Genomic DNA, 22847 nt, shown 5'->3' with positions numbered 1-22847 from the left:
GTGGGCTACAGTCTGGTCTGCCCCTCCCCCAGCTCTCCAGTGCCAAAGGATGGGGTCTCTGCACCGTCCTCCTCTCCGCCTCCACCTCCCAGAACATCTGTTTCTTTTCTGGATGGGGGTGGGGTGAGAAGAGAAGAAAGAAAGCGAGAGGGGACCAGGGGCTCCCATTCCGGCTTTCAACTCTCGCCCGGCCCTCGGTAATTGAATGCAGCTTCCCAGTCACCGGCCCAGCACAAAGAGGGCCTTTCACGGGCAGTCCCTCCAGGCTGCCAGCAATCAGGTGACTGCTTCAGCTCCCCGGCCTCTTAACAGCAGCTCAAAGCCACTCCATCAGCAATCACCAAGGTCTGGGGAGGAGGGAGTGCAGACAGCAGGCCTGGCGATGGGAGCGAGCCGCATGGGGACCAGCGGGAGGGAGGACCCCGGAGCAAGGACGGAGACAAAAGAGAGGGAGACATGGGAAGCCTTTAGCTTTTCTGTTCCTTTCTAGAAGGAGGGACTGTTGTATCAGACTCAGCAGGCGACAGGGCGGGCGGGTGCTGTCCTGGGCTTGGGGACCGGTGTTGAGAGCCCAGGGCGGGCAGGGTGCCCTTATCTTGTTGAATCTCAAGAATTCCGGCAGGAACGCGTTGCCCCAGATGACAGGTCACCCTGTGCAGCTCCTTGGGAGACTGGGAGCTGGAGCCCCTCCCCCGCCCGTGGTCCAGGGGCTCCCTGCGCGGAGTCTAGCCTGAAGCCTAGATGGGAGTCTGTCACCTTGGATGCTCTCACGAGGCCCCTCCTGCAGGGGCTGCTGCCTCCCGGGGGTTAGAGGTGGGGTGGGGGTGGGAGATGCCTCCTTGAGGCACATTTTTCTCCGGGGCTCTGGGCTCCTTACCCCTGCCGGGTGTCACGCAGAGCCCAACCTGTGTGTGGCCACTAACACCACCAGGCCTCCCAGAGGGCTCATGGGTTAAGTGGTACCATTCTCGAACAATCCTTAGAGCCATTCCTGGCTCCTAGTAAGGCCTTCGAAAATGTTCACTCTTCTGAAGGGGTGCTCAACAACCAGTGTATACAATCTAATACGGCCTATATACTTCCTTTTTCTCATAGGTTCAGTTTCATTATAATGAGCTTAAAGGGGCTGCCCAGACATCACAAAGAACCGAGTATCGATTAGAAGAGACTTGCCACGGGCTTGGAGTTCCTTTCCCGCTGAGATTTACTTGTGCGCTATGTGATTTTTCTACCCAGTATGGGCTCTGACTTTGAAATGAAGTAGGACAGTGGCCATACTTTCTTTTTAGAAGTTCCCTCAGACCAGCCTCAGCCTTTGTGGGTCCCCCTGCCTGGACCCCCTTCTCCTGTACCCCTTGAGACGCAGCCGCCAGCCCACCCCACGCCGCCTGAAGGGAGCCAGCCCCGTCCTCCTCTGCCTCCACCCACAGCCCTGTTATGGCCTTTCCCATGTTGTATCATGTGTGTTTGTTTATAAGAAACCTCGACTTTGTGTTTATTACCATATCACAGGAAAATGGCTGGGCAAATTTCCTCCAGTTTTGGAGACTGACTTTTGGGTGGTCTGACTTAGAATACCAGCCAGGCGGCACAGGTGAAATTTACTCTCCGGGGACCCGGGGTGGGGTGGGGGTTGGGGACTTCGCAAAGACAGCTGGCCTGAGGGGCTGGCTGTGTGGCTGCAGCCCTTAGGGATGTGCCCTTGCAGAAGCCGACACGGGCAGGGCTAACAGTGCGTCCACCGTGAGCCCCGAGCTGAAAGTCGTGACGGTGGATGCCGCACGTTCCAGACACTGATGTGCGGTCCAGCTGCTTCTCGGGGAGGTGGGGGGCGCGCGAGCAGCCCCAGGAGCATCAGAGCGAGGCCAGCTGCTCTGTCCCCAGTCTGTCCCCTCCAGCCCACAGGGAGCCCCTGGGAGGCAGGGCTGTGTCTCCATCACCTCCTGGCCCTCACGGTGAGTGCTGAGAAGTCAGTTTGCTTGCCCCCTGCACCGGCTGCAGCGGCCCTCACAGCCCCGGGCAAATGCTGACACCCAGGCCTCCTGAGCTGCTTAGGCGGGAACTTCGATCTGACCCACAGAGGCACGGAGTGGCCCTGGCTGAACCAGGCATGACCCCACCTGTAGCTGCAGAATCATCGAGCACGCTTTTGGGGTCCCCCCGGGTACACTTAGGGGCTCAGGGAGGTGGCTCTTTGCCAACAGGTAATGGAAGCAATTCAACTTTTTGTTTTGTTTTGTTTTTTTGGGTCACACCACACGGCTTGTGGGATCTTAGTTCCCTGACCAGGGACTGAACCAGGGCCCCAGCAGTGAAAGGGCTGAGTCCTAACCACTGGACCGCCAGGGAATTGTCACCATTTAATGACGCACAACGTACCAGTGCCCTGGGGCTGGGGGCACACGGGTGACTGATGGCTGAACCTCTCAGGGTCCTCCCGGGCCCTTTCACTTTCATGTCAGAGGACGCTAATGCGCTGACAGTAGCCTCCTGGATCCTGTATGATCTGCCGTGACCCTAAAGCCAACTGCCTGGTTTTCAAGAACAATTCTAGAACAAATAACCCACGTGATCCTGGTTGCCTTTTCTAGGGCCCCTGTGATGAACCTGGCACTGCACAGGCCCGACGGCATCTCACCTAACGTACTCCTGTAACCGCCCCTTGGATAGACGGTCCTACTGTGCTGTGTGGGTGAGGACTTGAAGGACCTCCCCCACCCCCACCCCAGGGTCAGTAAAGGGTGGGCTGGGATTCAAGTCCAGGGTCACACAGCAACCACAACTAAGTGCTGCAGATTTTCAAACGACTGTCCCCCTTCAGAGCAGCCTCAGAAGCGGCTGGAGAATCACTGCGGTGACCCATTGTCCCAAGCTGCAGGGTGTCTTTCTTGGGGAAAATTTTAGTGCCTGTAGCACGTTCCTCTGAGTGTCTGTCTTTATCGTTTTTCTTTTTTTTTTTTTTTTTGCGGTACGCGGGCCTCTCACTGTTGTGGCCTCTCCCGTTGCGGAGCACAGGCTCCGGACGTGCAGGCCCAGCCGCTCCGCGGCATGTGGGATCTTCCCGGACCGGGGCACGACCCGTGTCCCCTGCATCGGCAGGCGGACTCTCAACCACTGCGCCACCAGGGAAGCCCTGTCTTTATCTTTTAAAGACAGGCTGGAGTTTATTTATTTTTTAGAAAATCCAGTTGCTTATCCTCAAGACTGTTTCATCAGCTAGTTCTGAAGGTCTTTCCAGAAAGGTCTGCCACGAGGGCAACGTCACCGGCTTCAGGACAGGGGTAGGACCGCGGGGCTGATCTGGGTTCTGACATCCTAAGGCCTGTGTGTAGCATCTGGCTCTACAATCTGGAAGCCTGGGTTTGCACTTTTGGACCTGAGCTGACTCACTTAAGCTCTCCCAGCCTCAGCTTCCCCATCTGTACAAAAAAGATGACACCAAGGTCTGTCTTGGAGTGTTGGTGTGAAGATACACCGTGGCGAGGCACTTGGGATGCTGAGTGTGGCCCAGCGGGCGGGGTGAGGGGTGGCTGGCTTCTGTCATCAGCGTTAACTTTGAAGAGCCTCTATGAATGTCTGAGATCTGATGCTGGTTATTCCACGAATCTTTGTTTCTGTAACCCGCTAACCATATACGGTTTTGAGTCTGTTCAACCTGACTACCTTCCCCAGTGACCCTCTCATGCTCTCAACAGATACGCCCAGGGAGCCCACATGCCAGTGCCGTGCAGGGCTCTGGGGACACAGCAGTGATCAGAACTGTCACGAGTCCCTGCTCTTATGCAACTTAGCTTTCAGAGTACATGGACCCAACTCAACTCAGCCCAGCCCCAAATCAGATCCAGAACCATCCCAAACGCTGCAGGTGGAACTCCAGGCCTGGGCTGTGGTCCTCGGTTTGGGCATTCTGGAACCAGGAAGCCTCCCTTCTCTAGGGTATGCGCTCCCCGAAGGGGTGGTTCGTTCCAGGATGCTATGGAAACAGTGTTCAAGCGATGGGCTTGTTCTGAACAAAGAAGACCAATAGCTACATGGAGGATTCCAGGTACTCTGCCGCCCTGGGGAAACTGCTGAAGCAGGGTGCTCCTGGGATGGGAATTCTTCTCCCAGCAACCTCTTCAAGGCTGGGGGACCCTGGCATGGTCTCAGGGACCAGCTCTGTATCCCATGTGAAGGTCCTCCAGACTCTTGCAGGGATGGCCACAGAAAGCTCCGGAGACATCGGGCGGTATCGTCTGCACTCAGGTGGCTTACTCTCTGAAAGGTCGGGGCTCAGCTGACGAGGGTGGATAATAATGCCCTCTGCAGAAGGGCAAGGGGGGCTGAGCAGAGCAACCCTTCCACCAGGCACCACGCCGCTTTCTCCACAGACAGGGGTGGGCCTCGAGCAGCCCTTTGTTACCACCCCACGGGCACAGGGGATCCCTTTATCGTTTTGAAGTTTACCTTGGGTACCTACAAGCCAAATGCCCATCACCGTCTTTGGGGAGAAGCCCCCAGTTCGGACGCGGTTGCAAAGAGTTAAACACGCATAACAGGATGCCGTAACCTGAATCATGTGAGTCCCCGTGTAACCAGGCTAAGCTGGGGTCTCGGTCCCTGCCAGCTCTGAGCTGGGGTGTCAGCTCCAGCCTCCCCGGCTCTGCCAAGCCCAGCAGTAACCCCGGCTGAACAAAACAGCAGTGAGCAAGAGGCCCCCGGTTCACGGGGCTGCGACTGGATCCCAGGCTTTGCCGGCACATCCCGCCCGGCCAGCAGCCCCGCTCCCTGCCGGCGCCTCTCCCTTCTCATCCTCTCCCAGGACCGGGCAGAAAGGTCCAGGGCGTGGGACACAGTAGCCTTTTGCTGCCCCTTCCTCGGCAACCGCCAGGCTTGGCCAAGGCCGAGAGGGCTGGGGTAACAGGCTGTCACATCACTTTGCTGGAATGCACTCAATCCGCTCTCCCTAAAGTCTGGGGCAGTGTCCCCGCGTGGCCACCTAACGGCAGCCTCTCCAAAGCTCTGGATCTCCCAAAGGCACCATCCCCTTTTCAATATTAAGAGCTGGCATTTATGGAATGTAATCTCAGCAACTCCTCCCCACAACCCCATGAGCCCATTCTACAGATAGAGAAACTGAGGGTCCAAGACGTTACTTAGCACACCCATGACGCCCGTGGCTCCTAGGCAGCAGAGCCAGGATCCAGCTCAGGTCTGAACCTCCAAAGCTTAACGCTTTAATGGTCTACACTGCTTTCCATCCTTGGGGGGTCCAGGGCACACAGTCCCCCATTTCTGGGGCTCATTCTGACCCCGAATAGCTAAGTTCAGTGGTTCTCCGGGCTCTGGCAAAGCAGGGCTGCTGTGCCAACCTCGCTCTCCTCGTCTTCATGCTCCTTTGCAGCCCAGAGCTACTGAGGGACGGAGCACGTGGGGTGACCCCTGCAAATCCAGAGGGCCATGCTCTTGGGGGTTCCAGGGACCCCACTAGCCCAGGGTGCAAACTCCGAGCAGAGCTTGGGAGGTGGCAGCTGGCCTACACACACCTTCCGGATAGTTTTCTGGGACCCCTTGGTTTTTCCTGCCCGTAAAGGAAAGGAGGGAAGGAAGTGATGGGCAGGTTCACACTCCGGGGTAGGCTGCTTCACCTCCCTCTCCGGGGCACCTGGCCCTCCTCACCTGAGAGTCAGAGATTTCCGAGGGCTTCTCGGTCAGGCTGCTGCTCTCGGCTGGGATGAGGTCGTTGTACTTGGTGACGTCCTCGTCGGAGTAGTGGAGGCTGCCCGGGCTGGGCCGAGGAGGAGATCTAGAGAGTGGGAGCGGGGGGTCAGAGCTGAGACCCGGCCTCCCTCACAGCAGCCTCGTCCAGCCCGGAAGGCACAGGGGAGGCTGGAGGCCCTCAGACCCCTCCGTCCTGTGTTCCTCCTTCCCGGGTCTGCTCGTCCGGCAGGCCTGGGCCTTGGGCTGGAGGCCCTGCCTGGCTGGGGACGCCCCAGGTCTTGAAGGCCTAGGACAAGCCTCCCGAACCAGCTCAGGGAAATGGGGGGCTCGGGGAAGGAGAACCTTGACTCTAAGGCCCCAGCACTGGGAGCACTTGGCAGTGAATGTTGCAAGCAATTCTGGGCGCCACTGAGACCTCCTGAATCGGAATCTCAGGTGAGGTCTGGACACCTGCCCTGCAGACAAACTCCCCGTGTGACTCCTAAACTCACAAAGTGAGCTTCTGAGAGTTAACACAGAGGATTAGGGAATAAAGGAGACTCACGGCCTCCCTCCCTCCACATCTGCTCAGAGACCAGAGATAGGCTAAGTCACACCCTACCTTGAAAAATCAGCCCTAGAGAAAGTTGTGCGTTTCCCAGGGGCTTGGCTCTGAGTCATCTGAACAAACAGCCAGGACAGGGCGCCTCGGGCACTCTGCCTGTCGTGGGGTGCATGAGAGGGCGGGGGACAGGATGGGGGCAGGGGAGGCCGGCTGGCAGGCTCCCAGGGGCCCTGGGCAGGTGGCTGGGGTCCCCCATGACTCTGCCCTATTTGTGTCTTCTCAGGGTGGGGTACAAGGGGGCCCTGCCCAGGGCCTGATGCCCCCACGATCTGCCTACCCTGCTCCAGCAAGCGTTTATGGTCCCGAGGCCCTGAACCCCAGCTGTCCCGCCCGGGCCGGAGGCGGTTTGCTGCCGAAATGCCACTCCGAGAACGATCTGGTGGCCTGGGACTGTGTCACAAGCAACGCCCCCTGCTACCTCCGACCTCTTGTACTGTATCTGCATGCATTTTATTCCAATCAACAAAGCTGCGTCCTTAAACTACTTAAGAGTAAGATGGCAGAACCGGCAGCAGCTTCACGCAGACAAGACTGGCAAAGCAGGACAGTGGCAGGAGGGAGAAAATGGGGCGCCAGGCTAAGACAGTCTTGGCGACATGCAGGCTGAGTGGGCGCCGATGTGTCACTGTGATTGGGTCGGGCCCCCGGCGCCTGGGGCTGGTTTGGGGACCACGGACTTCCGTGTATACACAGCGGGGTAGGGGCCGCAGTGTGTGGACACCGGGGGTGTGAGAGGCAGGCGAGGCCAGGCCGTGGGTGAAACGTCCTCTTTTTCCACGTGGCAGGGCCCCAGAGCCTGGCTGGCCACTGCGGCCTCAAACGGCTCTTTCTTTGGAAAGCTGGCTTTGGCAGCGGATAAGAGGGGGGGGCTGGCCGGCCTGCACACCCCTCCCGCTGTCCTCCCGCTGAAGACACACGTCGCTCTTCCTTCCAGGACCAGACAGAGGGAAGCTTTGTGAGCGGTGCCTGGGAGAAGCAAATCCCCCACTCCCGCGGGCACCTCCAAGGAGCCGGGAATGTGAACAGGGCTGAGGCTGGGGAGAGGAGCCCCTGGGCCGCAGCCCCAATGCTCCCGCGCTCCTGGGAGCCTGACACTGCCGGGTCAATCAGGTGAGGCTCCCACGAGCCAAAGCAGCTGCCCCTGCCCTTGGACACAGGCAGCCCGGCCCGCCGCAGCGAGTGGGGCTAGGAGGGGCCTGGGGCTGGAGAGGTGTCAGGAGGAGACAGGAGCTGGACAGCCTAGACCTTCCCTGGTTGGCTGCTCTCAAGATGCTGCCCTTTGAGGATGACGCTGAGCCTGTGGACTTGGGGGGCCGGTGGGAGAAAACTGTCTACAGCTACAGCAGGTATGAGTAGGTACCCGGGGGAGAGGGCGTCCACACTGCGATGGCCCTCTCTTTCCGGAAGGAGGACAAGTTAAGGTATAAGCAGTCACGGGGGGACTCCTGCCTGGCCCACCTTCGCTGGGCGCATCTCGCCCTTAGGGCCAGTAACCATCGCGGCTTCAGGCCTGTACCAGAAGCACTGGCCCCACACAGCAGCCGGTGGTTTGCAGAATGGTGCAAGTGATTTGTATTCCGCTGTGTTTGGCACAAACTCTCTGTACCCACCTCCTTGTGACCTTCTCCCCAGCCCCTGTGGAGCTGCCTGGGCCCGGCTCTGTCTTCCTCGTGACCATTCCCAGTGGATGCCGCTCCAGGACAGGGCCCTGCCTGCTCTGTGGCCCTCCCAGGAGTCCCCCAGTCCCTGGGCACAGCTGGCCCCCAAGCCTCCATCCCCCGGTCCCCCACGCAGACAGCCCCGCTACCTGGTATACAGGCCGTTCTTTCGGCAGAAGGAGTTCTTGACTGAGAGCCGCCGGTTGTTGAGTTCTAGGGCAGGAAAACTGCTTTCGTCCAAGCTCATCATCTCCCCATGGCCCAGGGCACCAGACTTGGGATTGGTCCCTGGGAAGGGAGAGGGTGGGGATTGACATCCATCGCTCACTCCATCCCTTCAGACCAGGTGGCCTTCCCGCCGCCCCCATGGCTGGGCTGCCCCCCTTCTCTTGTTATAATAGGAGATGGAGATTTCAGGTAGGAACCCTAGGCTGCCGCCGCCCCTCGCCCCATCAGAACAAGTGCGTTTCCAGGAGAGGGAAGACCCCGCCCTTGCCAAAAGGGAGGGGGCTGCGTGAGAGTCCCCGTCCAGCCGGCAGGGCTCGGGGCCGGCTCACCCGAGTCTGTCTTCTTGGCGTACTTCTTGCTCTGGCCCCGGATGATGAGCACGAAGACCAGGAGCAGGATGAAGATGAGGCCAACGAGTGCGATGACCACCAAGAACCACCACTCCTCGTAGAAGGGGTTGGCTTTCTGGGCTGGAGCATGGGGCGGGGGTCAGGGCCAGGACCGCTCGGCTCCGTCCTGCCTCCCAACCTCCTGCTCCAGCTGGGACCCTACCACCTGCCCTCACACTTCACGGGTAGTTGGGTCTGTGCCCTCTGCACGAGGCATCACCTAAGGTGGGTAGGGACGGTTTCATCTCAAGGGCCAGCTCTGAGCAATCAGTAAAGAGCTGCCTGGAGGGCTGTGTTTTTTTTTTTTTTTTTTTTTTTTTGGAGGGCTGTTTTGAGAAAAGTTCTGAGGTCGGTTCTAGACTCCCTAGGAAAGAGTGCTGGGATTGATTAGTGATGTCTGCTAAAGACACAGGAGGGAGGACTTGCAGCGTGCTTGCTATCTTTCCTTTCTTATTTTTCCTTGCCACCCGTGGCCCAGGGGCTACCTTGACAGACAGACACCAATGTGGTTGGAAAGGCGATTGCCTGGTCTGTGATGGGCCTGGGAGAGTTTCTCCCAAGGTTCAGTTGTGACAGAAATCTTTTTCTGGTAGCAGAAGGCAGGGGGAGCTGGGAGGGTGGATACGAGTGGGTCTTCAGAAAGCCTCCTCCAGGGAGACTCCCCTTCTTCCAAAGCCCCCAGTACTGTGCTCCCTGCACCCAGCCGGTACTAATCCATGCTGCTGCCTGACGGGGGCTGGCTCTTCTGTTTCATCTTGAAGTGCTTACTTCCCATGATTTGTTTCTATCAGGGCAAGGGTGAAACTTGCCTGATGAGTAGACATTTTGAGTTATATTCCTGCCTCGAGGGAAGAGGCCTCGGTATTAAAAGTGGCTAGTGGTTAGATTTGGGGTCATGGGTTTCGACACTGGCATCCTCTGTGAGCTCGGAGACAGTGGGAAGAGAAAGGCAAGGAGGCAGGGGAGGGACGGAGTCCTGCCCCATCGGGGAGCTGCTTGCTCAGGCCTGCGCTTCACAGGCTGCTGGCTCTGTTTTGGGGGGAGGTTTCCACGGAAATACGCAGTTTATGGCCTGGTGCCCTTGAATCTCCTGGGTGACAAGCTCAGGGAGACTCTCATCTTGGTTCCGCTGATTCATCCTCAAGCCCACTGGGCCCCCTGCCCAGGGCTTCTGGAGTCCTTGAAAAGGAACCCAAAAGACCCCTGGCCCCCAGCTCCTTCCAGAGTCGAAGGCTGACTCAGACCCTGGCCCAGGGCTCTCTGCTTTAGAGAACTGAAGCGGTCCCCACCCCAGTCTTCTGGGGCTGCTACCTCTCCTCCTTCATCCCTGCCCCAGATTCCACCACAAGGCTCTTCAGTGGGGCGCCCTCACCCCTCACCCGCAGGCCACAGTACCTGGCACAGACTGGGAGGGGCTGCTGGGGGTGCCGAAGCCGTAGTCGTTGACAGCGATGACCCGGAAGTCATAGCTCACGCCTGGCTTGAGGATGTCCATGCTGAACGTGTAGGACGTCACCTCCTTGGGGATGTCTTTGATGAGGATGTCCCAGAGCCCCTCGTCTGCAGGGACACAGAGAAGGAGGGGCCCGTGAGGAGGGGCCCTGCCCGACCCTAACTGGTGCTCTGATGCCGGGGCCTTTTGGGTCTGCCCCTTCGACACTGAATCTCCGGTGCACGGCACCTAGCAGGTCCTCAGGAGACATTTTTAAAAAAGTATCTGACTTTTTATTCTTTCTTTCTCTCTCTCTCTCTATCTGTCTAGGCTGCACGGCACAGCTTGTGGGATCTTAGCTCCCTGACCAGGGATCGAATCCAGGCCCCGGCAGTGAGAGCACTGAGTCCTAACCACTGGACCACCAGGGAACACCCTCTTTTTAATTAAAATGTCCGTAAAACATTAAAAAATGTATAATAAAAAAATGTATAATAGGCAGAAACTCCTTTAACACCCAACCCAATGTCGCCATGCAGAGAAGGCGCCTCACCATTCCAGCACTTTGTGCAGAAGACAGCTACAGATCCGTTTCCCTGTCAGTAAAGCACGCTGGTCGGATGCTTTCAAGAGGCTGCCTAATGTGCTATCATGGGGGTAGGCCTTCCTTTACTTAACCAGGCCCCTATTTTTCTGATCCCCCTTCCTATTCCAAACACCCACAGTAGTGGCATCAGACAAAAAGAACAGGACTTTCTAACAATCGCTGTAGGAGGGACGGGGGTTGCCTGTGAGGTTCTGGTCAAGTTGCCTGGATGTGATGGGGCTCCGTTTGGGAGCGGAGATCTGAGGAGAATGAGGGACCAGTGAGAGCTGGAGGGGACTCCGTCCGCTCTCCCCCTACACCCCCATCCTTTGAGCTCCTGACTTAACCTTCAGGCCTGTCCCCCTTTGTCTGTGGCTCTCTGGGCCTTGTCCTCTTGGGCCATCATTCATTTCCACCTGCTTCAAAAGGAATGAGCGTGCTGCCCACGCAAGAGAAGAGGCCAGCAGCATCCTCCAGGGCCCAGTGGCATCGTCCGCAGATGCTCTGTGTGGGGCCCATGGGGCTGGCCTGGCTTGGGGAAGAGGGGGAGTCCTGCCTGCGTGAGTGCAGGGCTGACTCAGCAACCGAAGTGTCAAGCCACTTGGGCCCTGGACGGGACCCGTTTTCACATGGACCAGGGGCCCAGGGGTCTCAGAAGGGCCTTGGTGGGCTGAGTGCCCAGGTCTTCATCCTGAGCAGCTGCCGCTGGCCTGGACCAGCTCCCACAGCACGTCCTCCGCTCCACCGGCTTCACTGTCCTTCCTTGTCTGCTTCTCAACTCCTTGGCCTAAGAGCTGTCTTTCTGGCCCACAGGCTGCTCCCAGCTCGGCCATTCCCCGGGGTGGATGGATTTTGTTTGCTTCCTTCCCCACACTAGTTTTTACAGATCCACCCAAGTCAGGAATCCCGGTGGAGTGGCCGTAACTCCATCATCATTTCTGCATGTTGGACCAGGAGTGTGGTGGCACCTGTGGAGGCCACCTTCCTGCCTGGGTCCCTCTGCTTGAAAGGCGGCCCGTCTGCGTTCTGCTCTCCTTAGAAGACTCCAGGGTCCTCACCTTCCCTCTTAATGCTTTGTTTTTCGGCGCCTGCCTCATACACGTCACATCTTTTTGTTGACTGTCTCTCTTCCTCCTGCTAGGCTGTGAAAGTCCTCCAGGGCAGGGATCGTGCCTAATCTGTCTTTGTAGCCCAGCACCCAGCACAGGCATACTTGAAGTGTTTTTGAATCAGTGAGTGCAAACCTTTCTTCCCTGGCCTTTCCATAGCATCATGAAACACAGGCCCCGATTTCAGTACTGCAGGCCCCGAAATACAAGTATTGGGGTGCAAATCCATTTTCCTCCTGTGACTTTGAATTCTCTCATTCACCCTTGATGACAGGCACGGTGACGATACCAATGATGATGATCAAACAGCGACACTCGCTCCTTATCAAGCATCCTGGTTCCAAGGGCTTTACTGGCAGCAACGGTGAGAAGGAAGAACACTTGTACCCATGTTACAGATGCGGAAACCAAGGCGTGGAGACAGCTGAGCTCATCCTCCCGAGGTCACGGTGGCAGCGCTGGTGCTTCAGCCTTGAGATGCCTGATTCGTCCCAGCGCTGAATGCCCTCCCTGTGCCCAGGACGGCGCTGACCATCATGACTGTGTCCAGGTGGGCTTGGCCAGGACCCCGCTGCCTCCCAGAAGCTGGGGGCTCCGGCCTGCTGTCTGACCCCCCTTGTTCCTCCCCACACAGGAGCAAAGGGTGGAGCCGGGGCGACGGGGCCAGGCCGGAAGCTGAGGGAGCGTCATGCTGTGTCTCTGGCCTACAGCCCTGGGAGTTGGCCCGAAAGAATCCCTCCCTGGTCTGCAGCGTCTGGCTTCTCGTGTTTAGTTGATTCTGCCCAGGAGGGAGCACAGGCGATGCCGGCAGAGCCAAGGACGTGAGTGATTCCATCCCGAAGAGGATGTACAGCCGGGGGGAGAAGCACAGCATTCCTCTCGTGTTCCCGTCACCAGCTCTCGGGTACCACCCCGAATCCCCGCCCTTCAGGGGGTCCTGGCTTGATCCTTCCTCAGACACTCAGTCCTTGACCCCAAGTGTGTGCGCCGAGTCGCGGCCCCCAAACCTGGAACACCAGGTCCCCTGCCGGGCCTCCCAGGGAACGCTGGAAAATCCACAGGGCTGAAGTCCAGCGCCAACATTCCAGAGCCTGGCGCCCCGGCAGGCCAACTTGGATGGGAGAAACAGGCACAGGCCCTGGTTGAGAGAAGCACGCGGAGGTCTCCCAGCCAAGTCAGCAGCTGGCCCTGGAGGGCCAGGGAGGGACCATCTGGAGAGGGGAGGGCGCCAAGGCTGCGCGTATCTTCCGGCTACACGTTGGATCTGAGCTGCTGGATGTAATAGCTATCTGTGACTGCGGTTATTAGTCCAAGATTAAGGCAATGGCAGGGTGGTAGCGCCTTCCTGGAACCGCTGGAATGAACTATTTGCTATTGAGATGTTCAGCGCTCAGCCACCCCGCGGCACTAAGCACGTCGCTGGGATGTGTCAGCACCCCATTAGAGTATTAGCTACTGAGATGCTGGCTTCCCGCTCTGATTAGTATTTGCTATTCGTGCTGGAGCAACACAGTCTTTTTGTTTGTTTCTCAACTTCAATTACCTAATCACAGATCCATGGAATACGGAGAACAAGCCTCCAGCCTGAGCCGACTCTGGCATCTCTGATTAACTCAGAAACCTAGCAACGGAGGGAGCTGGCCGCGGCCGGGAGCTCCTGGGGGTAAGGGGAGCTCCTGGGGGTAAGGGGAGCCGGAAAAGCAGGAGCAGGTGTCACCTCGACTGTGAAACAGGAGCTCGGCGGACAGCCCCCTGCAGCGACTTATCAACCGCTCATCTCCTGATGGCTTTGGAAGTTCTTGTGATTCGATTTCAGGCTTGAGAGGAGAGACTGAGACATTACAGGAACTGCAGTGACAGCCATGATAGCGGCGACGGGCCTCAAAGAGGCAGCTGGGGCTCCGGGGGACAGCCAGCCTCCTTGTGGGGCACTCGTCAGCGGGGTCGTGTGGAGGACATGGGTGTTTAGCAGATGGGAGCCCAAATCTTTGTTCTCCAGCTGCTTCTTTTTTTTTTTTTTGCGGTATGCGGGCCTCTCACTGTTGCGGCCTCTCCCGTTGCGGAGCACAGGCTCCGGACGCGCAGGCTCAGCGGCCATGGCTCATGGGCCCAGCCGCTCCGCGGCATGTGGGATCTTCCCGAACCGGGGCACGAACCCGCGTCCCCTGCATCGGCAGGTGGACTCTCAACCACTGCGCCACCAGGGAAGCCCTGTTCTCTGGCTTCTTGGATGACCCTTACATGAGTCGGTCCTCACCTGGTGATTATAGCTGTTCTCCGGGGCCTCCTGGGTTTCCCTTAACTAAGGATGCAAGTCCCATTTCCCACTCGTCACAGGGCCGCCTCTAGCTTCACCTGGGGGAGCACAAGCCCCTTCTCACGACATCAGTGCCCCAAGTGGAGGCGCTCTGTTCCCGAGGGCAAGGGGGCTCGGCCCGGGCGGGACGTACCTGAAGGTCTGGCTTCTATGACGTAGCGGGTGATGGGGCCTTTGCCGGGGTCTCCGCTGGACCAGTGGATGGCAATGGCCGAGCTGTACCGCACGATGATGGGCACTCCGGGCGGCCCGGGGGCACCTGTGAACGGCACACAGTGGGTGAGAGGAGGCATGGGAGCCAGAACAGGCGCCCAGGCTGTCTTCCTGAGCTCCAGCAGGAGGTGCTGGACGTCAAAACCAACCTCGGCCAGGGGCTCCAGGAACCTGCGCGTGCCGAGGCCCAGGGAGTGCCTCCTGCCCAGGCCTACTGGGTCTGACTTATTCTCTGCCAGGCCACCCAGAGCCCCTGCACTCCAGGAGAGGCATATGTGACGATGCCAGAAAGGTTCCCAGCTGCATTTGCTTTAAGGCTAGGCCAGAGCGGAGGCCAGGGCTGCAGGAGGATCTGGAAGCTTTGCGTCCAACAGGAAGAAGAACCCGGCCCCGCTGCTGGCTCTGTTAAGTCGGCCACGCGGGCTACTGGCCCCAGGGGCCAGAGCAGGAGACAGATGTTCGCCTCCGTAGTGAGAGGAGTGAGCCCGTGCTACCTGCTAAGAGTCCTGTACCCCTTCTTCCCTAGGGTGCCCTGCAGCACCGGCTCCCACTGCCCCCAGGGCCCCTGTCTGCTGTTCCCCACGACATCTGGAGCCCTGTACCCCCAGGGCCTGGCACACAGTAGGTGCTTCCTAGGTGCTTATGGGACAAGGCAGTGAGCCAGGGAGTGAGGGGGTGGGTGACTGGCTGGCCCGGTGGCCCCTGTGGACGCCTGTGGGGAAAGGAGCTGAGAGCCCAGCTTCAGACTGAAGATCCTCCAGGCCTGTGAAGGCTTGCAGCCAGACAGCAGGCCAGAGACTCACTACCAGAGCGTGGCGGCCCATTGCCCAGCCCGCATCCAGCACCGCCCGTGACCTCAAAGGGCCTCACTGCCTTCCTTCCTGTCCCCCTTCCTCCCCTAACGAGCATCCTGCCCACAGCACAGGGCAAAGGCGGCTGAGGGATGGAGGGCGTGGGACACAGCCCGAGGGAGATGTGAAGGGCGGGGCAGGGGCCCTTGGGACCCTGAGTTCTCATTCCGCACAGGACAGCCCTCAGGGCTGAGAGGAGCTGTCATCTCCTGGACTAGAAGCTTCCAGCATTTCCAGCATTGCCCAGCCTGGAGGGAGAAGGACACCCAGCTGCAATCTGCCCTTGCTGACCCCTCCTCCGCCGGGTGGGCGCAGCTCAGTGCTTTCTCAGAGGCCCCTCCCCCCAGCTCTGTACCGCCCCCCTCTGGATCCAGCCCCCCCCCCCACCCCGCCCCACTTCAAGCCTCCGGTTAGAACCCCCTGTCCTCCAGGCGGCCCTCTCCTGTCCCCAAGCCACCGCTCTGTCCTTCTTGTTCCTGCCGGCTAGCTTCCTGCTTTTGTCTCCCAAGGAAGCCAAGCTGGCTCAGGTGAGAGGTGCTGGGGGGATGGGGGGGAGGCTGGGGGCAGGGGGAGGGCAGAGGCGGGGCAGGGGGCAGCTCCCTGGCAGTCTTCACCCTGCAGCCCTGCAGGCTTTGTTCCAACAGAGCCCAGGGGCCAGAGGGCTTTTCTGCAGAACAAGGGGCAGGGAATACAAAGTGCCCAGGAAGAGGAAGTGAAGGGGGGCCGCCTTGAACTAGCCCCTGGGCAAACCCGCCAGGCCGGTGAGGCAGCCTCTGCAGGCCCAGCTCTCCCGGCAGGGGGGCAGCGGCTCTCCCAGCCCCGGTTCTCCCAGCCCCGGGCTGAGATGGGGCCTCCTCCACTCCGGCTGATGGGCGGGGAAGACGGGGAGGAGGGATTTCGGGGGAGTCTGGGGTGGGCTGTGTACTTTCTCTGAGGGGGAAGTTCAGAGTGGCTGGGAGGTGGATTCTATGTTTGGGACACACTGCACGGTGACAGAGACGCTGGGGAACTAAGCCTCAACCTCAAGTTGCCCTGAAGAATTCCCCCAGCCTGACAATGACCCCAAGAGGCATCCAAAACCCAAACCAAGCCACTCTTTCCTCCCTGGTCCCCGGTACTCCCCTCCCTCCCCTCCCCTCCCCCCAGGCCCAGTGCACAGGGCCTGGCCTGTAACTGCCTGGCTCCTTTCTTGCCCTGCCCCCAACCCTGCCCCTCTGTCTAGGAAGGATGCAGCCAGCAGGTGCCCCCTGGCCCTGCCCAGTGTCATCTTCCCAAGCCCGAAGACCCCCAGAGCGTGGGTTCTCACAGTGGGTAGCAAAGAGCTACCTCAGCTCTCGTTCAAATGCACATTCCCAGGGTGGCTGCACAGAGATGCTGAACTTCCTGGGACCCAGAAATCTGTACTTATCACAGGAACCCCGGGGGATCTGACAGCAGTGGCACCTTGAGAAACACTCCACAGCCCGGCCGGCCTTCCCTCACACCTGGACACCCACCCCTTCCCATCCTGCTCCACCACAGCTTCAGAATTCTGCAGATGCCGGTCTGTATTCCCATGCAGCCATCTGAATGGATGACTTCACCCCCATGGAGTCTTCTGGAATCTCCCCCTTTACATACCCCCCCTCCTCCCCCCAGGCCCACCCCCTACAACCCCAGGGGCCCATGTGCTCCACCAGAGACCCCGTCTTGCTCAACTCTGCACCCCCAGGCTCCAGCACGGCTCTGGGCACCCCCTTCCGATTTGGGGGGCTGAACACCGTGTATGGAGACAGCAGCCCCCGCGTCCGCCCAAGGCTCCCCTACCTTCTCCGGGGCCCGTGGTGACGTTGGCTTCGATCTCGGGCCCGTAGGTGAAGGTCTTGGCTCTGATACGGAACCTGTAGGTCATCCCCTCCGCCAGGTCCTTCACCTTCAGCCACAGAGGGCTGCTGCCCTTCACATCCACTGTCACGATCTTACTGACTCCTGCGGGGGAGGGGGACACACCGCATGTAGGGCCGGGGGAGGCCATGGGGGAGAAGCTGGCCAGGGGCTGCACCCCCTTGGAGTCAGGCTGGGACAAGCACCCTTGGCCACACAGAGTGTTTTGCAGACTGCTCTCAGAACACAGCCCGCGGGCTGTTCTCAAGAATATATAGGTACTGCCTGCCTGCCTGCCTGCCTGCCTGCCTGTTGACTGAAAACCCAGAGGGTCCTTCAGCATCTGGAGGGAAAAAACAACTCACCATCTCGCTTAACTCAACCACTGGGCGCCACACATATTTCACCCCGTTTTTGGTCCCCCACGTTCCATCCCATAGAATTCAAACCCCAAGGATCATCTTCCGGCGAGTGCTTCTGTAAAGACACCACCGTCCAGAGCTGGAGGGGACACTGGTGCAGCTGCCCCTAGAGCCCAGGACAACCTCCTTCCTCCTGTACCAGCAAGAGCCAGGAGCCCACGCCCGGCCCTCCACCAACTGAGCCCGCCAGGCTCTTCAGGGCAACAGTGAGGGCCCTACAGCACTCCAAATCTCGGCAACTAGACGGGAGGCTGGATGGCTTCCAGGAGGTGAGAGTTTGCGTGCCGTGAGTCCCAAGTCAAAATCCTCCCGACCACCAGCCTCCCCAGGACCGGGTTTCCTCTCTCATGCACACCAAGCAGCCGGCCACCCCCAGGAGACAGGCTTTGTGGCCAGCAGGCTGGGCTCAGACCCCAGAGCTGCCTAGGGGGTCTCTGAGCGTGTCTCCTACCCTGGCTTCGCTTTATTCTACTGACTGAGGGTATCAGTGGCATCTTAGGCCAGGTGTTACGAGATTAAATAAAATAACAGAGCATCTGGCTCGGGGTTGGGGCCCAGTGTATTGAATGAATGAAGTCCTGATGGACAGAAAAGTGGGCGATCTCGAGGGGCTTCCTGAAGGAGCGATGTACCCGTGGGGTCACGTGGTGATGCGCCCTGGGACCCGGAACAGCAGCCCTGGGTACCTGGCCCCTCGACTTTTCTGAGCAAACCCTTCACTGGCCTGGGCCTCCGTTTTCCCTACAGAGAAGCAGGGGTTGCTGCATCCTCGCGGGGTCTGTTTGCTGGACTGAGGAACAGACAGGCAAAGTGACCATGCCTCGCCAGGTGTGGGTCCCCTGGTGCCACGGCAACAGGAGCCGTCTGTCCCCCTGCGTCCCGTCCCCGTGACCTCTGTCCTCTCCATCCTTCCGTGGGAGAGATGGCCCCTTTCCTGTGTCCTGCACCTGACCACCCCTCTTCCTGGGGCCCAGCTCCCCCTCGGGACCTCCAGACCCGGTGAACTGCTGGCACGCAGGTTGGGCCGGGAAGACTGAGGGCCATTGTTCCCGCCGCTGACCCAGAACTGCTGGCCGCCTCGGCTCCCGGGGCTCCGCCCCTTGTTCTGGTCAGGCTCCACTGTCGGGGAGGGGTGACCCCAGAAGCGGTCACCTCTAGCCACCAGGGTGCCACCTGGTAGGCCAGCCATACACCCAAGGCCTCACTGGGCTCTGGAACTGGACACAGGCCACCAGGGGTGCAGTCTCCTTCCTGCCTTTCTAAGCAAACAGCATTAATCTTGGCCGGGGGGTGGGGGCAGCAGGTGGAGGGGTCCAGGAGTGGGGCAGGGTCCCGACGGGTGGGCGGTCTGGATGGACGGGGTGGGGCCGCGGGGAGGGCACTGAGGAACAGGGCTCAGGGCAAGCGGGAGGGAGGCTAGTTGCCGAGCAACAGGCTTGAGCTGAGGTTCCCAGGGGGCAGCGGGGCCGCAGTGATTCCCGGACTCGTGCACCTTTCGGAGAGAGGTTCCAAGGCTCTTATCAGATTCTCAGAGGGGTTCCTGCCCCCACGAGAGGCAGAGAAGAACTAACCCGGAGGAAGGCTGAGCCCCTGAGGTTGGCGGGCACACGTAGGACGGGACCATCGGGGGATGGCCCATCTCTATTATCCATCTTGGGATAGGTCCTTCCGCTCCTCCCCGCTTCCATCCACTGAAGGGGAGAATGTATTTTAAAGTTCTCTCCCAGGACTCAGGAGGCCGGGGCTACTGTTGCAATTTTGCCTCCAACTTGCCCCTGTTTCACCTTGGCGATGCCCCGGCCTGTCCTGTCGGGGTCTCAGTCTCCCGTTTGTAAGAGGGGAGGGGCTCATGGCTCTGCGTGGTGATCACGGAGGGGACCTGTGCAGAGGGTGGGTTTGGGGAGCCCCGCGGGAGGGAGGGCCCCACTCACCGTCCACGGGGGTGCAGGGCTCGTACACCAGCCGGTAGCCCTCCAGGACACCATTGGGGAACTGCGGAGCCTCCCAGGACACGTTCACTGAGGTGGTGGTCAGTTCACTGAACTTGACGGAGCTGGGAGCACTGGGGGCTGGGGGGAGACAGCAGAGGGGCTTTGTTTCCTCCTTCCTGGAGGTTCAAAGCCTTGGGTTTGGTTCCAAGGAACCAGCAGGGGCGTTTGGGCCCGGGAAGAAGCAGAAAGCAGGGCTTCGCGCCAGAGAGGGTGGGAGGGGTCACTAGAGGTCACTGGACCCCCTTCCCTCCCCCGCTGAGGTCATTAGCATTCTTTCCAACATCAGAGTCCAAGTACTGGGAGAAAAGGGGACTTTCTTTTTCCTAAAGTTGGAGAACGCTGGCTTCCTCTTGCTAAGTGGCCCCGAGCCCTGGCTGAGAGCGCAGGACACGCCTGGACTGTACCCCCGGGGTCACTGCGGGGCCGGGCGATGCCTTGGCTTCCGTGGTGGAGGAGGTTGGGGGGTGCCTGGGCCTCAGAGCATCGAGTGGGCCCTAAACAACCTGCCAGAACTGCCAAGGACGTGGACTTTCTCTTGCTCCTGGGGCCCCGGGGATTATTGCCGGGAGACACCACACCACAGGAACGTTCAACGCTCTGGAAGAGAAGCTTTCTTGGCCCAAGAATCCCGGAGTGACCCCAGAAACATCGGAGTGGGGGAGAGGTCAGAGGGGGAGGACAGGGAGGAAGGGAAGGGAACATCAACCACGCAGCGTCCCGAGCTGGCTCCAGCGGGACGACCGGGCTATTATTGTCCGGAGCTGCCCGCCCACGGAGCCGGAGCTAATCTGGGCCGGCTTCCGCTCCAGCCCCGGGAGGCAGCGTCAGGGAGCCGTCTTTGAAGGACGGAGGCCAGCTCTGGAGGCCCTTCCTGCCTCCCCTCTGTTAGAGGGACGTGAGACAGAACACTTTGTCCTGCTGACGGAAGCGTCCAGGCTCCCAGGGGCTCACATCCGGCCGATGACACTGACAGAGAGCGGTCAGGACAGACAGGCAGGCAGATCGACCCTCGGGAACCAGAGCTTATCCCCAAAGAGGGCAATACTTAGGAACCGACTCCACAGGGTCTCACTCTGTCTTTAAGAGAAAGGTCATTGACAGAATGGGAAACAGCAGGTTGGAAAAGATGCTTCAAGCCAAAAGGCCTGTATTCAATTCCACGTGGAGAAAACTCGATGGCAGGCAAAGAAGAGGACCAGTGCCATGAAGACAGCCCAGGACATGCTCAGATATCCTGGGCCCCAGTCTCTGCTCCCCCATGGACCAGCTGGGGGACCTTAGGGGAGAAGCATCACTTCCCAGGCCACCCTTGCTCATCGTGAAACCGGGTAACTCCTGCCCTGTCCGTCCTCAGGGCTTCCGGAAAGGTCAAGTGTACTGTTGCCAGAGAAGTGGCTCTAGATACCATCTAGAGGGCTGGCTCTGCACGTGTGGACTGCAGGGTTCTTAGCATCGCCCGCTCCTCGGCCCCGCCCTGCCACCCAGCCTCCTAACTGGCCTCCCTGCCTCCCTCCTCTCCCCTCCATCAGCCTGTCCCTGGTACAGCAGCCAGGGCGATCTTTTATAAACACAGACAGATCCTGTTGCCCAGATGCTTATCCCCACCAACGGCTCCCCGGCACGCTTAGAATTAATCCTAAACTTCCTTCCAAGGCCCCCAGACCCTCTGCCACCTGACTCTTACTCCCGTTCTTTCAAGCCACCTGGCCTTCTCTCTGTTCTCTAATCCCCTCCAGCCTCCAGGCCTTTGCACCTGCTGGCCCCTCTGCCCGGAACACCCCTCTCCTCCAGAACTTCCCGCGGCTGGCTTCTTCTCACCGAAATCTCAGCTCAGATGTCAGCCACTCTGCGAGCCCTCCGCAGGCAAACCCATCCGAAGCCATCTGTCCACTCCCTGCCTCAGTCCTTAGCTCACTCACACCCACTACCACCTGAGGTTAATTCATCTAGATGCTTGTTTACCATCCGACTCCCTCCCTAGGAGTGGGCCCTTGTTGGCTTTATTCACTGTCGTGTTCCCAGCATATGGCCCGGTGCGGGCCCACAGAGAATGCTCAGTAAATGCTGGTGGAGGGAACAAAGCCAGGGAGATATGAGAAAGTCAGATGGGAACAGACCGGGAGCAGAAGGCGGCTGGCTGGGCATGGACTGGCCATCGGCAAGGCGGGCTACTGGGGGAAGATGGGGGGAGGAAGGGCGAGATCTGGGGGCCTCTCCAAGGCTTTCTGGGGACAGTGCCCCTCTTCTGGGCACTCATATCTAGGCCCCTCTGGGTGGGCGGTGCTCTCCCACTCTGGAGGGCATCCCATGGGGCCCGGGGACCCAGGCCAGATCGCTCAGCTGCCTCCACTCCCCCACGATCGCGGACGCCAGGTGCCCCCCGCCCTCCCCGCCGTCTGTCCCTCCAGTCTGTCCCCCACCTGCTTGCTGGGTCTGGCCCCGGGCCGGCGTGCTCCGAGGCCCGTCCCCCGCGGCGTTGAAGGCCGCCACGCTGACCATGTAGGCGGTGTAGCCAGTCAGGTTCTTGAGTTTGACGCCGTTCTCGGCCAGGAAAAGCGTCTTCACCCGCTCCGTGAGGTTCCGCCGCTGGGCCTCCCAGAAATAAATCTGTGGGCACAGAGCATCTGGAGTGAGGGAGACAGTCCCCCGGCTTCCCCCCTTGCCCCCGCCTGATCCCAGGGTCTCAGACACACCTGCTTTCGTACCATCCACACACCTGGATGGGAGCTGTGAGTCGCCCAAGAAATAGTATAGGTGTATTTAAGAGCTGTTTTAGAAACCCTTCCAGAGTGTTCCTTTTCACAGCTAATCCTTCAGTCTCTGCTAGACTGTAAACCCCATGAGGGCAGAGAGCCCATGCGTCTGTTCACTGCAGTGCCTGCAGGATTTAGCAGAGCGCGGGCACGGGTGGCCCTCAGAATGTTGCCACTGTAGGAATAACTCAATTCTGCTCTGTAGGACCCTGAGTGCAGTGTAGATAGACTGCTGGCGTGAAGTCTACCTCAAACCCAGCCGAGAGGCGAGAGTTGGCTTTGAGGACCAGCCCATCGGCATCACCTAGGAGCTGCTTAGGGATGCAGTGTCAGCCACCCTGGACCTGTGGCATCAGCATCTGCAGGTTGACAAGGCCCCCAGGGACACAGGTGACAGCTGGAACAGCGCACTGTGGAGGCAGGCAGCCCTGGGCTGACCCCAGCGCACCACTGACTTGCCCAGGTGACTTCTCTGAGCCGCAGTTGTGTCGTCTGTATAGTGGGGGTCACGGACACCCACTTCCCAAAACCAAGGTGACGTGCAAAGGTTGTAAAAAGAAGGAAGACACGGCAATTCTGCAGAAAGTTTCAGTCCAGGAGCACAGCAGGTGTCCACAGTGCTTCCAATAATAGTTGAACCCCTGAACAACACGGGTTTGAACTGCCCGGGTCCACTTCTACGTGGATTTTTCTCAATAGACAGGCGCAGTACAACAGGATCTGCGGTTGGT

The 22847-nt window shown here is 59.5% G+C and overlaps 1 protein-coding gene across 3 annotated transcripts in view; it reads right to left on the bottom strand.

Annotated features, from left to right (window-relative positions):
- The window catches only part of SDK2 (sidekick cell adhesion molecule 2), a 141332-nt gene that overhangs the window by 3964 nt on the left and 114521 nt on the right, over positions 1-22847 (bottom strand). For all 3 annotated transcript variants that reach the window (XM_073798037.1, XM_073798038.1, XM_033846858.2), the window contains 8 exons: positions 21784-21970; positions 19304-19441; positions 16894-17055; positions 14157-14282; positions 9975-10139; positions 8520-8660; positions 8112-8250; positions 5659-5785 (listed from right to left, as the gene is read on the bottom strand). In XM_073798037.1, coding sequence (XP_073654138.1) covers positions 5659-5785; positions 8112-8250; positions 8520-8660; positions 9975-10139; positions 14157-14282; positions 16894-17055; positions 19304-19441; positions 21784-21970 — 1185 coding nt within the window. The remainder of the gene's footprint in view (positions 1-5658; positions 5786-8111; positions 8251-8519; positions 8661-9974; positions 10140-14156; positions 14283-16893; positions 17056-19303; positions 19442-21783; positions 21971-22847) is intronic.

Source organism: Tursiops truncatus, chromosome 20 (genome assembly GCF_011762595.2).
Source record: "Tursiops truncatus isolate mTurTru1 chromosome 20, mTurTru1.mat.Y, whole genome shotgun sequence".
Lineage (NCBI taxonomy): Eukaryota > Metazoa > Chordata > Mammalia > Artiodactyla > Delphinidae > Tursiops > Tursiops truncatus.
This window is presented reverse-complemented; position numbering and strand designations above follow the sequence as displayed.